Source organism: Biomphalaria glabrata, chromosome 17 (genome assembly GCF_947242115.1).
Source record: "Biomphalaria glabrata chromosome 17, xgBioGlab47.1, whole genome shotgun sequence".
Lineage (NCBI taxonomy): Eukaryota > Metazoa > Mollusca > Gastropoda > Planorbidae > Biomphalaria > Biomphalaria glabrata.
The window spans coordinates 5,427,167-5,446,006 of NC_074727.1; the positions used below are offsets into that span (position 1 = coordinate 5,427,167).

An 18,840-nucleotide genomic window follows, 5' to 3' on the forward strand; every position below is an offset into this window, starting at 1 on the left:
GGAATTTATTTGGTCCTTTCCAGAAGGGTGATGCTACAGTCAAGCAAACATTTCCTTCTCATGGGAACTAAACAACACTTGGCTTTCAGTATCGGCCTTGGCCTTGGAATGGCAATTTCTTCCCCTCACGTTAAATACATTATGAAGCAGATATTTTACAAAAACTCATCAAAATAAAATATAAGAAGGAAAAAACAAACTATAAAGGAAAGGTCATTGCATATGGATCAATGATTATTTAATGTGTAACCGATCCAAATTTATTATTGATGGAACAATTCACCATTGATTCTGGACCTGCCTCAGATTTTCAACTACTTGCTTGAAAATATTAAGAAATCATATTCTTTTTTTTTTTATGAACGATAGCCGATAAATTATTGCTGTTATTAGTACTATGTTTCACATTATTCGCCGAATATTGGACGATGCGTTCTGTTTTTGTTTTTCACTGACCTATATGAATTATATTTTAATTATTATAATAATATTTTGTCTGTTGAATTATTTTCAAGAATACAAGGAAAGCAAAGGATGCTCCATTGGCAATATTTAAATTTTTCTTTATTTTATATTTAAACAATATTTAACAAGCGTTACAAGCTTATGCTTTGCTTATCGTTTAATTACTATCAATGTTGATGCCTCTAATGACATGGCGGTAAATAATGTTTATTAACGATTTGTTTAACAATAATAAATGCATCTTCACTTTGAGTTTTGGTGTTTTTGTTTAGTATAAATTTGTCTAAAATATAAAGATTTGTAGTTGTGTTTTTTTTTTAACTTTCAATATTATTTTATTACTTCGATCTCTCTCTCTCTCTCGTCATACTTCCTTTCTTTCTTTTTATTTCTCTTTCGCTTTTCTTAGTCATTCTCTGTCTCTTAATTTCTCTTTCTCTCGCTCTCTGCTCCTTTTGCCTATGTTTGTCTCTGTCACAGACTGGATCAGCTCAGCTCGTTGACCATGGAACGTGAAAAAAAAAATCAAGGCGTCAGTGTCTAGTCAGTCATTTCTTGTTTCATAAGCTAGGACAAACTTGTACAAATACTCCTTCTTCCCTAGAGCTATTAGAGAGCATGGAATGGGTTGCCTGAATCAGCCAGGATAACGAACGGCTTGACAGAGTTGAAGTCATTGATTAACACACACATGCCTAGGTCTATGACGTAGTCATCTTCCCTTTTGAAGTAACGTCTTTATTTTATAAGATAAAAGAAGATTGTTTGTTCTCTTTTGTGTAATGGTGTTTGAATGCTTGATAAAATAACGGTTCTTTGTAATCACAACACATTTCAAATAAGGGTTTATGAAGCAGTCTTATTAGTGGCGTAACTAAGGTGGGGCAGGGAGAATTTGAAAATCCCCCCTGACCCCCACTTGGGGGGGGGGGGCCCTAAATGAGTGTTTTTTTTTACATTGAATATTAAATATTACGCAAAATGCAGGGGCTTCCAAAGAGGTAAAGCCTCCGGGACCCCAAATGATATCAAAATTCCTAGCTACGCCCCTGAGTCTTCTATTATCTCTGTCAGCCGCATATGTTTTGTTTTCCTCTCGCCTATGTTCCTTCCTTATAGTTCAGTCTCTCTATAAGGCACTCGTGCTTTTAAAACCCAACTCCTGAGCCACCTATGGTAACAGTGCTACATTTAATCATTTACCATACTTCCTTTTATAACTGCAGCTTCAGATGCACTATTAGAGTCAGCCGATTTTACCAATGTTTGACTATCTTCATTGCCCACATTCAGACTACAAATCTATTTTAAAACGTTTTTTTTTTCCTACCACATTACAGGCGACCCCAATCTTTGGCTATTTTCTATTCTACAAATAGCCGTACAGATGATTACTTTTTATCTAAATATCTTTCTATGTTTTTTTTTGCACAGAGAGTTAAGATAAAGCAGATGACTAAACAATATATTAAATAAATTATAGCTTTTATACAGCGCTACTTTCATGCTTATAGCACGCTCAGAGAGCTAGGGTCCAATCTCATTTGTGGACCAATGGGAGGGGTGTGGTATCTGGGGAAAAGGTTTTCCGTGCTGCTTGAGGCGCTCATGAGCACAACTCTGCTCGAGTCGGGTGTCGAACCTCGAGCCCCCTTCATAGGTAGCCAAGCCAAGTTCAAGCGTACTTAGCCTCTGGACCACGCTTATTTAGAGAAAGATTCGTCTCATGAGAATCTTATAATGATAGGCTGAGAGTAAACAGGCTACCGTTCTCTAGAAATATTACTGATTCATTTTGAACATTTTGTCGATTGTAACTTAAATTTAATTCTGTAACGATCTTCCACGACCTAGTCATAAGTCTTACACGTAACTAAGGTGCCCCACGGACTAATGTAAGCCAGAGGCCTTCTTCTTATTGTTTTTGTTTGTTTTTGAGCTGAAAGGTGTGTAATAAGAAATAAAGGAACACTGAAGAGTAACCTAAAACAAGGCTTTATTAAACTAGAACGACACATGAACTGACGAAAGAGACTTGGACAGTAGCACACTAGATCAATGTTGTGAACACATTCTCACGACGTTACACAAACATAAACAAATAGTAACTATTTCACCACAAGGTGCAAGAAACACTTTTTTAAGACCAGCTTAGGCGCCAACTTGCTTAAACTGACATAGAAGAGAGTAACTGGCTTAAGGCGGCTTTGGAACGAGACAGATGGAGATCACTTACAATGGTCGTGGTATACACATTTGAGGCGAAAAGAAAATCCACTGCCAATGTCAGACGTAGACGGGGAAAGGAAAATCTAAATCGACCACCGGCGGACAATGGTTATGTCTGCGCTGGATGTGGCAAAGTAGGTAGGTCGCCTAGCCACAGGAAATACTGCATTCCTCATTAATCTTCGGACTCGAATGACCAAGGAGAGCATCAGTTTAATTTTTAGTGTCGAGGGCTAAGGCTTTGTCTTTTCAGATTGTTTTGAGCTTTGCAAGTGCTGCTATGAACTGTGCAATTCTGGCCAGTAGTTCAGGTTTGGTTCCTTTCACCTGAAACGATAGCTCCAATGTATTTAAAACACTTTCCAGCTTTTCGCTTCCAATACTGATGCCCATTTTATAACTTGTTATAATATTGGTTATAATCTATGTATTTTCGGCATTGATTTGCATATCAATTTCTGCAGCAGTCTTGTCAAGGTGCGTTACTAAGTCAGCTAGCTCTTCCTTTGGCCCTGTCAGACCATCTATGTCATCCGCCAATATTTACGCTGCCGTCATACCCACCAAGATCATCCTCCATTATCCTTTTAAGGAAGATTCTGAAAATCGCTGGTGAATGTAGGCAGCTTGTCTCACTCCATCTGTGGTTTTAAACCTGTCCCGAATGTTATGGCTGAAGCACACTGCTCTGTTCTGCTAGTAAAGATCTCAAAAGATTCAGGAAACTCGATTCATGCTCTAATGGCACTAAGGTTGGTCGTTGTACTGGCCACATGACACCCTGCTCGTTAACCGTTGGCCAAAGAAATAAATTACATTAACATCATCAGCTTATAGATCACAAGTTCTGAAAGGGGATCTTAACTTTTCTTTACTTGGAGCAATTCAAATAATGTGTTCAAACATTGGGAAAAAAAAAGTGACTTTATCGTTGCATCTTTCTGAGCATTTTATCTATATGGATATGTGTTTACCACAGTACAAAAAAATAATAATTTAAAGCACATTTCGTGCAAAGGTAGGTTTGTCTAATCTAGATATAATTTATATTGGTTAGTGGATACTAATTAATCTTTTCTTCCGTTAAAATTAAACATTGTTCCGACATTTTCTAAGTAGTGAACTTTTTAGAACGTCTCTTGCACTGTTGACAATGTAAGACCATTTCCTGCTTCTGATTAACTTTCGCTCACAATTTTGTACTTTTTACATTCAGATCTGTACATAGAAACCAACACAAACTGCACTAGCATGAATAATTAAATAGTAAAAGAAAGAATCTAAAGTTGTGAAGCAGAAAAGCTTTTGTAAACTGACATCTGATGTTTAAGTATGTAAAGCCAGTTTGACTTTCATGTCTATGATCTAGATTCTAGAGATCTAATGCTTTAAATGTAACTTTAAAGACGCCTTCAGGAAGCTCAACATGGTAGTCGTGATTATCTGCCAACTCGAAGCTGCTGAACAAATCTAGATCTAACCCAAATCTAAATATTGAAACCATGATTCCGCCACCTGAAACAAACATTGAAAAGCTCAATGACATCATCTACGAAGGCGTTCTGTACTTCGGCCTGCCGTCTGCCATAGCACTCTGCGTCGCTACCTACATCATGCGAGGTCGGGCCGAAAGGCTTGAGGCGACCACACTGGAACTAGCTCTTCTCTCGTGCATGCAGTACTATGGAGCCCTAGGCATTGGCTTCAGCCTAGGCATGACCATCTACCAGCCTTTCATGCAAAGGAAAATTGTGGAACGCATATACATGATGTAATGTCTTTGAAACTTTTAGGAGCAGGAAATCGAGATTTGGCAGACGATCGATTCCAGAAACACGCATCGCGAAAAAATCTCAACGCTAAATCTACCCGCGCTAATAAAAACTAAAAGCTGTGTCTCTAAGACCATAATAAACTTTGTCTCAACAGCAATATTAAGCAAACTCATCGTAGTCTCAAAATGACAGCGTCATAATCAAGTTTAAACAAACTAGACTTAGATCTATGTATTGACTTTTGCAGAATGCTACAGTGTAAGAACAGACTGCTCTGGTCTCATGTGCCCTCATTGAGTTGATGTGCAAAGAAAACTCAAGAAAAAATATACTGCCATATCCTGTCTTTGATAATTACAAAAGAGGTGTCGTCCTTTCTGTGAGGTTAATAAAATAAGAGAAATCTTTTTCTTTTTTTTCAAATGGTGCTTAATTATTTTTCTTTTTATGTAGTGTCGTGTCAGATGTACTACTCTCATATTCTGAGAGCCAGTTGCAACTCTGTTCTGTGAGCCAGATGTTACTTTGTTCTTAGATCCAGTTGTAACACTGTTCTGTGAGCCAGATGTAACTCTGTTCTGAGAGCCAAATGTAACTGTTCTGTGAGCCAGATGTAACTTTGTTTAGAGAGCCAGATGTAACTGTTCTGTGAGCCAGATGTAACTGTTCAGAGAGCCAGTTGCAACTCTGTTCTGTGAGCCAGACGTAACTTTGTTCAGAGAGCCAGATGTAACACTCTTCTGTGAGCCAGATGTAACTGTCCTGAAAGCCAGATGTTTCTCTGTTCTGAGAGCCAGATGTTTCTCTGTTCTGAGTGCCAGATGTAACTCTGTTCTGAGAGCCAGATGTAACTGTTCTGTGAGTAAGATGTAACTGTCCTGAAAGCCAGATGTTTCTCTGTTCTGAGAGCCAAATGTAACTCTAATCTGTGAGCCAGATGTAACTGTCCTGAAAGCCAGATGTTTCTCTGTTCTGAGAGCCAGATGTTTCTCTGTTCTGAGGGCCAGATGTAACTCTGTTCTGAGAGCCAGATGTAACTGTTCTGTGAGCCAGATTTAACTGTCCTTAAAACCAGATGTTTCTCTGTTCTGAGGGCCAGATGTAACTCTGTTCTGAGAGCCAGATGTGACTCTGTTCTGAGAGCCAGATGTAACTGTTCCGTGAGTCAGACGTAACTTTGTTCTGAGAGCCAGGTGTAACACTGTTCTGAGAGCCAGATGTAACTGTTCTGTGAGCCAGATATAACTCTGTTCTGAGAGCCAGATGTAACTGTGCTGTGAGCCAGATATAACTCTGTTCTGAGAGCCAGGTGTAACTGTTCTGTGAGCCAGATGTAACTGTTCTGAGAGCCAGATGTAACTGTTCTGTGAGCCAGATGTAACTGTTCTGAGAGCCAGATATAACTCTGTTCTGAGAGCCAGATGTAACTGTTCTGAGAGCCAGATGTAACTCTGTTCTGAGAGCCAGAAGTAACTGTTCTGTGAGCCAGATGTAACTGTTCTGTGAGCCAGATGTAACTCTGTTCTGAGAGCCAGATGTAACTCTGTTCTGAGAGCCAGAAGTAACTGTTCTGTGAGCCAGATGTAACTGTTCTTAGAGCCAGATGTAACTGTTCTGAGAGCCAGACTTAACTCTGTTCTGTGAGTCACACTTAACTTTGTTTTGAGAGCCAGGTGTAACTCTGTTCTGACAGCCAGATGTAACTGTTCTTAGAGCCAGATGTAACTGTTCTTAGAGCCAGATGTAACTGTTCTGAGAGCCAGACTTAACTCTGATCTGTGAGTCACACTTAACTTTGTTCAGAGAGCCAGGTATAACTCTGTTCTGACAGCCAGATGTAACTGTTCTGTGAGTCAGACGTAACTTTCTTCAGAGAGCCAGTTGTAACTCTGTTCTGAGAGCCAGATGTAACTGTCATGAGAGCCAGATGAACCAAGTAGACAACATAGAAGATATAGTAGTACAAGAAAATGGAATTCAAAAACTATTAGCCAACACCAAAACAAAGCGTCTGGACCTGATGGTATTCCAGCTAGATTACTCAAAGAACTTAGCAATGAGCTAGCCCCAGTGTTCAAAATACTCTTTCAGGCTTCGCTTAACCAGGGCAGAGTACCAAAGGACTGAAAAGAAGCTAATGTCAACCCCCTATTTAAAAAAGGAGAAAAATCTGACCCAGGAAAGTACAGACCAGTATCACTTACCAGCATTACATGTAGAATCCTAGAACACATAATATGTACAAACATCATAAACCACTTAGACAAACATAATGTCCTCACACCATACCAACTTGGCTTTAGGAAATATAGATCATGTGAAACAACTAATAGGACTAATTGATGATGTTTCTAAAGGTTTAGATAATAGTGAACAAATAGATGCTATCTTACTAGATTTTTCTAAGGTTTTTGACAAAGTTCACCACCATAGTTTGCTTAAAAAATTAAAATATTTTGGCATTAATGGACCACTGCATCAGTGGATTAAAGATTTTCTGATAGGGAGAGAACAAACTGTAATAATAAATGACTCTAAATCAACACCGATAACAGTAAACTCAGGTGTACCTCAAGGAACAGTCTTGGGTCCACTACTATTTTTAATTTACATAAATGATTTACCAAATTGCATTTCTCCAGGAACAAAAGTCAGATTATTTGCAGACGATTGCATAATATATAGAACAATAAAAACAACACAAGACACAGATATTTTACAAAGAGAATTCGATGAATTACAGAAATGGGAATCAAATTGGAGCATGTCTTTCCACCCAGAAAAATGTCAGTTGTTAAGAGTAACAAAAAAACTAAAACAAATAAATTCCACTTATCTTATTCATGGCAAACCAGTAACACAGACTAAAAACGCAAAATACCTAGGTGTTATAATAAATGAAAAACTGTCATGGAATCCACATATTGATGAAACTACAAAAAAATCAAACAAAGCATTAGGATTTATTAAAATAAATTTCTATAAATCAAATAAGAACATAAAATTGAAATGTTATTTAACCTTGGTTAGGCCAATAATAGAATATGCATCCTCCGTTTGGGACCCCTCAACTCAAGAAAACATTAAGAAACTGGAACAGACACAAAATAGAGCAGTGAGATTCATAACAAATGAATATTCACATTTGACTAGAGTAACACCTTTAGTAAAATCACTAAATTTAGAAAGCCTTCAGGACAGAAGACTCAAAAGTAAAGTAGCAATCATACATAAAACACTGAACCATAATCTTCAAATACAAAAACAAAATTTAATAAAATACTCTGAAAGACACAAAGATAAAGGCACATTCCTCGTTCCATATGCTAGGACAAATTTGTACAAATACTCCTTCTTCCCTAGTGCTATTAGAGCATGGAATGGGTTGCCTGAGCTAGCCAGGAAAACCAGTGACTTGGCAGAGTTTAAGTCATTGGTTAATATGCATGACTAAATGCATGACGCGTAGGACGTAATCATCTTCTTTTTTGAAGTAACGTCTGTATTATATAAGATAAGATGTAACTCTGTTCTGTGATTCAGACGTAACTTTGTTCTGAGAGCCAGATGTAACTGTTCTGTGAGCCAGATGTAACACTGTTCTGTGAGTCAGACGTAACTCTGTTCTGAGAGCTAGATGTAACTGTTCTGTGAGCCAGATGTAACTTCTATGAGAGCCAGATGTAACTGTTCTGTGAGCCAGATGTAACTGTTCTGAGAGCCAGGTGTAACTGTTCTGAGAGCCAGATGTAACTGTTCTGAGAGCCAGATGTAACTTCTATGAGAGCCAGATGTAACTGTTCTGTGAGCTAGATGTAACTGTTCTGAGAGCTAGATGTAACTGTTCTGAGAGCCAGATGTAACTGTTGTGAGAGCCAGGTGTAACTGTTGTGAGAGCCAGGTGTAACTGTTCTGAGAGCCAGGTGTAACTGTTCTGAGAGCCAGATGTAACTGTTGTGAGAGCCAGGTGTAACTGTTCTGAGAGCCAGATGTAACTGTTCTAAGAGCCAGATGTAACTCTGATATGAGAGCCAGATGTAACTGTTCTGTGAGCCAGATGTAACTCTGTTCTGAGAGCCAGATATAACTCTGTTCTGAGAGCCAGATGTAACTGTTCTGAGAGCCAGATATAACTCTGTTCTGAGAGCCAGATGTAACTGTTCTGTGAGCCAGATGTAACTCTGTTCTGAGAGCCAGATATAACTCTGTTCTGAGAGCCAGATGTAACTGTTCTGAGAGCCAGATATAACTCTGTTCTGAGAGCCAGATGTAACTGTTCTGTGAGCCAGATGTAACTCTGTTCTGAGAGCCAGATATAACTCTGTTCTGAGAGCCAGATGTAACTGTTCTTTGAGCCAGATGTAACTGTTCTGAGAGCCAGATGTAACTCTGTTCTGTGAGCCAGATATAACTCTGTTCTGTGAGCCAGATGTAACTCTGTTCTGAGAGCCAGATATAACTCTGTTCTGTGAGCCAGATGTAACTGTTCTGTGAGCCAGATGTAACTCTGTTCTGAGAGCCAGATATAACTCTGTTCTGAGAGCCAAATGTAACTGTTCTGTGAGCAAGATGTAACTCTGTTCTGAGAGCCAGATATAACTCTGTTCTGAGAGCCAGATGTAACTGTTCTTTAAGCCAGATGTAACTGTTCTGAGAGCTAGATGTAACTGTTCTGAGAGCCAGATGTAACTGTTCTGAGAGCTAGATGTAACTGTTCTGAGAGCTAGATGTAACTGTTCTGAGAGCTAGATGTAACTGTTCTGAGAGCCAGAAGTAACTCTGTTCTGAGAGCCAGATATAACTCTTTTCTGAGAGCCAGATGTAACTGTTCTTTGAGCCAGATGTAACTGTTCTTTGAGCCAGATGTAACTGTTCTGAGAGCTAGATGTAACTGTTCTGAGAGCCAGATGTAACTGTTCTGAGAGCTAGATGTAACTGTTCTGAGAGCTAGATTTAACTGTTCTGAGAGCCAGATGTAACTGTTCTGAGAGTCAGATGTAACTCTGTTCTGAGAGCCAGATATAACTCTGTTCTGAGAGCCAGATGTAACTCTGTTCTGTGAGCCAGATATAACTCTGTTCTGAGAGCCAGATGTAACTCTGTTCTGAGAGCCAGATATAACTCTGTTCTGAGAGCCAGATGTAACTGTTTTGTGAGCCAGATGTAACTGTTCTGAGAGCCAGAAGTAACTCTGTTCTGTGAGCCAGATATAACTGTTCTGTGAGCCAGATATAACTGTTCTGTGAGCCAGATGTAACTGTTCTGTGAGCCAGATATAACTCTGTTCTGAGAGCCAGATGTAACTGTTCTGTGAGCCAGATGTAACTCTGTTCTGAGAGCCAGATGTAACTGTTCTGTGAGCCAGATGTAACACTGTTCTGAGAGCCAGATGTAACTCTGTTCTGAGAGCCAGATATAACTCTGTTCAGAGAGCCAGATGTAACTGTTCTGAGATCCAGATGTAACTGTTCTGTTAGCCAGATGTAACTGTTCTGAGAGCTAGATGTAACTGTTCTGAGAGCCAGATGTAACTCTGTTCTGTGAGCCAGATGTAACTGTTCTGTGAGCCAGATGTAACACTGTTTTGAGAGCCAGATACAAGTCTGTCGTGTTCAGTGTATTTCCATTGTTGTCTCTCCGTTCAGTGTGCATATGTATGTTCTGTCCGTCAATATCGCCTCAGTATGTTCTGGCCACTTGGTACACCTCTTTTAAATTGTCCACCAGGGGCGCCTTTGAAATCTTCCGCCAAACGATTCCCTTTTTTTTATTCATTCAATGGCATATATTCTCCTTAATACGCAGGCTTCTTTTAAAATCCTTGCCTTTATGTCACGCAATCAGTTGATATCTCTCTTATAAAGGGCTTATATGTTGTGTTATCACAACAGGTTTATATCGTTCTTATAAAACTGTCGTAAAACATGTAATGTATCTTCATCTGTCACTTTTATACGGCTCTAGTCTTGTCTCTAGCAGTTTGACAGTTGTAAAAGTTTTTATTACGGCCACTACGGCTTTTGTAAAATGCTTTTATTACGACCGCTACGGCTTGTCTCACACTTGAGTCGATACAGCTTGGAAGCGGTGTGCTTCGACTAGACAAGGTGTTGGTTTCATCTTGAAACAACAGAACACTATTGGTAAAATTGTAGTGTTATACAATGAGAATGTGAAGTGTGTGGTATACATTTAGATGCAACTATTACAGCAGTGTCTTGAGCGGGGAGGCATCCAGGAAGTTCGCTGTCTGATATTGTGCTTGATATGAGCAGCTTGTGTTCAGCACAGGTCTGGAGTAATAATGGTCCTTTGCTGTTGCACTGACCTATCCCAAATTTGACTAAGACTCCTTTCCAGGTGTGATGGTCAGAGCGGACTCTTGCATTGAAGTCACCGAGAATGAGTAGCTTTTTTTTTTTTTTATATTTTGGTGTATCAGGTATGATGGAGCTTAATTCTTCGTAGAAGTTTGCTATGACTTCATCCGGGTTGGTCATGGTGGGTGCGTGACAGGTAACAATGAAAATATGTTTCTTGCCGTTTTGTAAAGGCAGCCCTCAGCCCCCTGGATGACAAAAGTATTCATCATCGAACCACGATGGATGAATTATTTATATATATTACAGCAGTATCATGCCCTCATAGTTATTATGATTAAGTTCAGACCATAGACATATATTTATTTATGTCTATGGTTCAGACTTTCAGAATAATTGTTTTTCCCAAATAAACTCTCTTGAAATATGACCCAAATTTTTAGCACTCTTCTGTCTTAAGAAATGAAATTTAAATTTAAAAAGTCCTTTTCAACAGAGACGTTTTGGCGCAGAGATTAAGAACTGGTATCACTAACAATTATGACGCAATCATTTTTTAAATCTGTATTTTGAATCCCGATTACATAAACATGATTATTTTATTTTAAAAGGCATTTTTCGTTTTTAGAAGAACATTCGTAAATTATATTTGAAAAACTAGAATATTGACTTGATTATCAAAACAGATAAATGTTAATAGCATTAAATTATGAACTTCCTAATAGTGTTTTCATTTGTATCAGTAACTAAATCAAATGCATACAACGTCAATTATTAACATTGTTTCATTACCAAAGTCACAAGTATCATTTTTTAACATTATGTTGACGAAATGACGTAACTTCCGACCATCTCTAAATCATTCAATTCTCTTTTGAGATTTTATGTCATTGTCTTGGGATAATCACAAAAAATGATGCCCGCCAAGAACGATTCGGAAAAATTGAACGACATTATTTTTGAAGGTATCTTTTATTTTGGAATACCCGCATCCATTCTGCTGAGTGGGGCCACTTTCTTCATGCGTCGCCGGGCCCGAAAGCTGGTGGCCACCACGGCCGAGCATGCAGTGCTGACTGGCCTGCTATACTACGGAGCCCTAAGCGTCGGCTTCAGCTTGGGGATGGGGCTGTACTCACCCTTCGCGGAGAAGAAAATTTTGGAACGGATACCATACAGCGACGTCGCTGCAGCAATTCGAGAAGGGAGGCGCCAATGAACAGAAAAGATGGTGCTCTGCTAGATCTAGATCCTGAGTGTTAGCGTCTTTCATTCAGCTAGATCTACATCACTTAGTATTACCAATTTCAGCATTGATTTCAACGCTTAGTCTCTTTTATAAACTGAACATTCCAACCACACATTTTAATGTTAAACAAACTATATGATCATTTCTTCTTCATTACTAACAATATAGTACTTTGGGATCAATCATCAATATCGGTCCTACATTTGAATGCCAGTTATTGAAACTACTAATAGGGATTCGACCCTACTGTGTTATCTCTCCACGCTGTTTTGTGACTTAAATTGAATCAACGAACAAGGGGATGTGTCGCCTTCAAATCTCATTGGAACTATATTTGGACTATAATTAGGAGATCTTTTTACATTTGTGTATTAAGATGAGTTTGAATGTTTTTAATGTTCTCTAACATTATATGAACTGTTTTTAAAAAAATTTTCTTTACACATATTTTAATCATTAGTCTTAATTCATAGAAATGTTAGGCTTCATATCGTTCTCGCTCTCTATTTCTATTCAGAAATATTTTGCATGTAGGACAACGATAAATGCGTACATATATATATATATATATATATATATATATATATATATATATATATATATATATATATATATATATATATATATATATATATATATATATATACCACATACATGGATCCTTCAGTTATTAAATACTTGTTTTTGATTTTCAAGACAGACCCTGCGGTTCTTTTTATATCTGATTGACCTATGCTCGGTAATAGAGATTTTAATTAATAACACAAAAAATGTATAACATAAACTTATTTTTATTAGTTAAACAATAATGTAATAAGGTTGAATTATGATTGGACTACATTTTATTTGAAAGAAAATGTCAGCGAATTCCTTTTTTTTTTTTTTTTTTTTTTTTTGTTGAGGAAATAGACAATTTGTTTTAAATCAGTTTTTTATTTTTTTATTTTAAAAATTGATCATTAGGCAATAAATATGCCAGTTGTCTACTGTGTTGTTAGCTTTCACCCTTTGTATTTTATTATATATTTATGAAGAAAAACAAGTGCTAAAAAATGCTAAGTAAAAAAAACACAAAAATAACACGAATATCAAGAATTTCACTTTAACTCATCGTTTTATTATCCACAAAAGACTCCCTGGGCCTGCAAACGATTTTTGCTACAATCATTCCTGCTACATGTCGCTACACAAGTACGGCAAACATCTTCGTATTGGCGATGTCGACCCTGGGAAATTCTGGGCTTTTATCCGGGAGGTGGGTTGACTACAAAAAATGTGATTTTAGATTGGGCAAAGTAATTGTAAATATATACATATTTACAACAGATTTTTAATAAATTTGATACATTTTTACTATTTGAGCCATGAATGGACCTTATTTTTATTAAACTTAGCTGCATAACATTTAGCGCCTGAGCTCTAAAGGGGAAGTAACCCTTGAGGGACCACGGGCAAGACATGGCCTTAATTGTGCCGATGTGCCAAATACCCAAAATATCAAATGTTACGATGAGTCTTAGCGAGACAACACATAGCTCTCTTCAACTGAAAGTCACATTTCTCAAACAACTCAGCACACACACACACACACTCACACAATAAGCAAAACTATCAGATAAGAGCGAAACACTAAAACATGAGCTTTTTAAAAGTGTCATGAAATACTTTGTAGAGGTATAAGTGAAAGCCGGGTCATTTAAAGTGCTTCCATTCTTTTCTGACATAGCTTTGAGTTGATGACATTTTTCTGATGCACCATTTTACCCTCACTGGCATTAAAAAAAAATGTAAGGCATAAGATGGCCTCGGAGTGAGACAGTTGGAGAGCTCTCACAAAAGCTGCGGGGCACACATTTAAGACCAAAGCCTTGTAGCAGGCAGGTGCAGAAGACGCAAAAAAAAAAAGCTTAAATAAACACCATGCGGATAACACCTTTGTCTGCATCAGATGTGTAAAGATATGTAGGTCAGAACAGGCCTGCATTCATCATTTATCTTTGGATTCAAAGGCATTGCCGTTATTAATGCAAACAAAACGAAACGAAACGGAAAGCTGAATACCAATCCATGCTTTTAATGTTCAGACATTGTCATATATTTATTAGCACGAAAGAAATTACTTTTACTACAGTGTGTTACACTTCATAAAATCAAATCATGCGAGCGATAGTACAATCATGTCACAGTTTCGCTTTAAGAGAAGTTTACATTAGAAAGTTCGATTTTTTATTCAGTAATTGGCCAATGGTCAAATGTTACAATCATGCCACAGTTTCGCTTTAAGAGAAGTTTACATTAGAAAGCTCGATTTTTTATTCAGTAATTGGCCAATGGTCAAATGTTACAATCATGCCACAGTTTCGCTTTAAGAGAAGTTTACATTAGAAAGTTCGATTTTTTATTCAGTAATTGGCCAATGGTCAAATGTTACAATCATGCCACAGTTTCGCTTTAAGAGAAGTTTACATTAGAAAGCTCGATTTTTTATTCAGTAATTGGCCAATGGTCAAATGTTACAATCATGCCACAGTTTCGCTTTAAGAGAAGTTTACACTAGAAAGTTCGATTTTTTATTCAGTAATTGGCCAATGGTCAAATGTTACAATCATGCCACAGTTTCGCTTTAAGAGAAGTTTACATTAGAAAGTTCGATTTTTATTCAGTAATTGGCCAATGGTCAAATGTTACAATCATGCCACAGTTTCGCTTTAAGAGAAGTTTACATTAGAAAGTTCGATGTTTATTCAGTAATTGGCCAATGGTCAAATGTTACAGTAACTCCTTAATGTGAGTGTGCCAGTGTGGGTATTTTTATATATTCACATTTTCATGTAATTTAAACAAGAATGTTTGCATTGCCTGTCACCTAGTTGTCTAAAATGGAGCTCCATCGGCAAGTCCCCTTTTTTTGTACGTTAGAAACAGTGTGATGTTTATATGTTTATTCTAAAACAAAAATACAATGGCTGGATCCTGGACTACCATGAAGCCATGCAGAATACATGCGTTCAATAATGGTAACTATTCAGCTGTGTACTTGCGTTCAATGATGGTAAATGTTCAGCTGTGCACATGCGTTCAATGATGGTAAATGTTCAGCTGTGCATATGCGTTCAATGATGGTAAATGGTCAGCTGTGCACATGCGTTCAATGATGGTAAATGTTCAGCTGTGCACATGCGTTCAATGATGGTAAATGTTCAGCTGTGCACATGCGTTCAATGATGGTAACTACAGTAACATGAATAACCATAGGTCTGTGGGTTAATGAGAAGATGGGTTCATCATTGAAGATTTTCATGATTAAGTTACACTCGCCTGACCTTTCTTTACATTTGCTTGTGACGAAGAACTATTTCGTGTGATGCTAATTGATGCCCTTGTTTTAACAGTGCGTATCACGACACCTGCATCCCGAGACCTGTAGTGCCTCCACCTGAGTTCACTCCTGGCAAAGCTCAGGGCAAAGATTTCAGTAAATTGGACGCTATCACACAGTCCGTTATATGGAAAGAAAATGTACACGCAGAACAGCGGTGCTTGAAAAACTGGTCAGTATTTTTAGGACACAAAATTTGTCACTTGACTACGTAGCAGTAGGAAACTTATCGCTTGAGATAGTAAGATACATTGAATAAGACAATATTCTAGAACTAAAATTATTTGTGCTTAGTTAGAGTTTAGTAACTAAACCGACGACACGACCATTAACTAAGTAACTTTAGAGAATCTATAAGGACGCACAACTTCAAACTTAGCCAACAACGGTAAATGAAAAAGATATAAGATGCCTAGATTAGGTCACCTGTTGAGGATATTTTGTTTTCCAATGGACACTCGTCCCCTGAGTGAAGTGAGAACCGAACGTCGTATGAGATTCGCTGGTCAAGGGAAAACACGTTCGCCAAAGTCAACCCTTACATAGAAGCCGAAAATCTAGACTATTGTAAAGATAGAAACTGATGGCGTGACCATTTTAGGAAAGGGAGATTATAGGAACATGACAGTTTTAGGAATGAGACATTATAGGAATGAGAAAGTTTTAGGAAAGTTGCTTTATAGGAACATGACAGTCTTAGGAAAGTGAGATTATAGGAGAGAGACAGTTATAGAAAAGTGATATTATAGGACCATAACAGTTTTAGGAAAGTGAGATTATAGAAGCGAGACAGTTTTAGGAAAGTGAGATTATAGAAGCGAGACAGTTTTAGGAAAGTGAGATTATAGAAGCGAGACAGTTTTAGGAAAGTGACATTATAGGAACATGACAGTTTTAGGAAAGTGACATTATAGGAACATGACAGTTTTAGGAAAGTGAGATTATAGAAGCGAGACAGTTTTAGGAAAGTGACATTATAGGAACATGACAGTTTTAGGAAAGTGAGATTATAGAAGCGAGACAGTTTTAGGAAAGTGAGATTATAGAAGCGAGACAGTTTTAGGAAAGTGACATTATAGGAACATGACAGTTTTAGGAAAGTGAGATTATAGAAGCGAGACAGTTTTAGGAAAGTGAAATTATAGGAACATGACAGTTTTAGGAAAGTGAGATTATAGAACTTGTTGTAATACAAATTTGGCGCTACCGACAAGTCAGTGAAACGAAACTATTTCACAGTCTGTGTGGGCTTTCATCATTTCAAGGAACCTGAAAGGTCGTCCGAAGAAAAGCTGGCTGGTCAAGGTAAAGGAATGGACTGGCCTTTCAATTGATATCCTACTAAAAAGAGCTGCTGACCGTCAAATGTGGATGGATTTAGTTACGCCCACTGTCACAGTATCCACAGACCCCCCCCCACCCCCACCCCAAAAAAAAAAAAAAGAAAAACAAACCAACACTTAGATTTTACTCTATAAGTCAAAGATTTCAAACAAAGTGTAAGCTGTGATATGGAGTAGTTTATGTAAAGAAGAGAAAAAAGTAAAAGAATGTATTTCCTCCCATAGAAAAATGTTTGCGAACGCATGAATTTGTAAAAAAAAATATAAAATATTAGAACTGGAGAGGGTAGGGTAAGTGGATAAGGCGGAAATAAAGGATAAATATTTTCATTCAACTTTTGATTCCGTGTTTTTTTTAATGCTTTTCAACTTCTGTTTTGTTAAACAGGGAAAACAACTGGGGCTTTCTAACAGAGTACGACGCTAAGGTAAGAACTGGACTTAAAATATTGCTTTTGTTTTTTACTCACCCGAATTGATTTCAACAAGCTAATTTATCTCTGTACTTAGACCTTCTGTGATACTAAAATCTTCTTACGATGTTTGAAAACAAAACTTCAACTTATCTGACCTCATTCTTCTCGTGTGTTTAGGGAAATGTGAAAGAGAAAGAGGAGCTTCCGGAGAAATCCAACATGTTTAGTGACAACGTCCCGAACACCAATTCCGGAAACTACGGCAGCAGACTTGACAAGGATTCTGGGAAAGCTATGCAGAGCTTAGAGTTCAAATTTTTCAGTGAGAGCAGACGCAAGAAGCTGCCGGAAGAAATGATTTGTTATTAAATTGCGATGTCGTTTTTTTGTTAAGGATTATGTTGTTATCACATTGTAAGAGAAACGATTGTATATTAAGGTTGTTATTCATTTTATAATTGAATGTATTTCATTCCCTGTTTCATAATTAGCCATTATCGAGCACAATACAGATAAGAGAAGGATTTAAGGCTTAACTCTTTTTCTCCACATCGACGATACCATCGTTGATTTTGACCTCATTTAATAAAATTAATGTTTACTTTTTAAAACGTGACTTTGAATTATATAAAAAAGAGCACGCAGTTCCCTTTAAGTCTAGACCAAATACAACATTTTCTGATAACAAACAACAAAGCTGCTGAAGCCCAATCATAACAGGTGTAGTGAAATAGTAATGAGCAAAATAACCCAAAACGTGAACAATTAATTACGGAGAGAAAGAGTTAAAACAATCGTATCTCTGCAATTATGTTTTGTGGCCAAATAAAAATGAGGGACGATGCTCTAGACATGACTAGTACGATCAATTAGCGATACTTAGTCATCGAAGGATCGATACTTTTAGACATTTTTATGTGCTCGCGTTGTTTAACAACTTTATCACATAACTCTCATAATTAATAACAGATTAATTTATTCTTAAGATGTTGATATTGGACGCTTGGTACTAACATCAAAGGTCACACGCTTGCGTTTCAGTTCAACATGAGACGCTGTTTTTTTACGAGCGCTGAGTAAAAAAGAGAGAGAAAGAAAGAGAGAGAGAGAAAGAAAGAGAGAGAGAGAGAGGTAATAGGAAATTCACACACACGCAGACGCTATAGATATTCAAAATTTTTCCATAATTTATATTTGTAACTGATTTGTACTCAAAGTGTTGCCTCTGTCTCATTACGAACTTATTTTTTTTGTTAAACTTTTGATTTGTATTTCATACGAGGAAGGTCAAATACAAAAGTATTTGTCTCATTGAATACAATAAACAGCACATTATAAAATGTCTGGTGTTACACACTATGATATTGTACTGGAGTTTTGTTTTTCGTTGTTCACGTGTATGATCCTGTTAATAGTAACAATCTAGAATTTTATAGCCAACTAATTGATTTGTTCTTGCAAAGTGGACTTCACAATGTCAGCACATATAGACATCCTCAGGGTAAAGTGGACTTCACAATGGCAACACACAAAGAAAGCCTCAGGGTAAAGTAGACTTCACAATGGCAACACACAAATACATCCTCGGGGTAAAGTGGACTTCACAATCTCAACACACAAAGACATCCTCATGGTAAAGTGGACTTCACAATGTCAGCACACAA

The 18,840-nt window shown here is 37.5% G+C and overlaps 1 protein-coding gene across 4 annotated transcripts in view; it reads left to right on the top strand.

The window, feature by feature from the left end:
• LOC106071358 (uncharacterized protein C2orf50 homolog) overlaps nt 1–18,538 on the top strand; it is a 30,408-nt gene extending 11,870 nt beyond the window's left edge. For all 4 annotated transcript variants that reach the window (XM_056015942.1, XM_056015941.1, XM_056015939.1 and 1 more), the window contains 3 exons: nt 15,431–15,589; nt 17,149–17,188; nt 17,354–18,538. In XM_056015942.1, the coding sequence (XP_055871917.1) occupies nt 15,431–15,589; nt 17,149–17,188; nt 17,354–17,545 (391 nt within the window). In that variant the 3' untranslated portion in view covers nt 17,546–18,538. The remainder of the gene's footprint in view (nt 1–15,430; nt 15,590–17,148; nt 17,189–17,353) is intronic.
• The last annotated feature ends 302 nt before the right edge of the window (nt 18,539–18,840 follow it).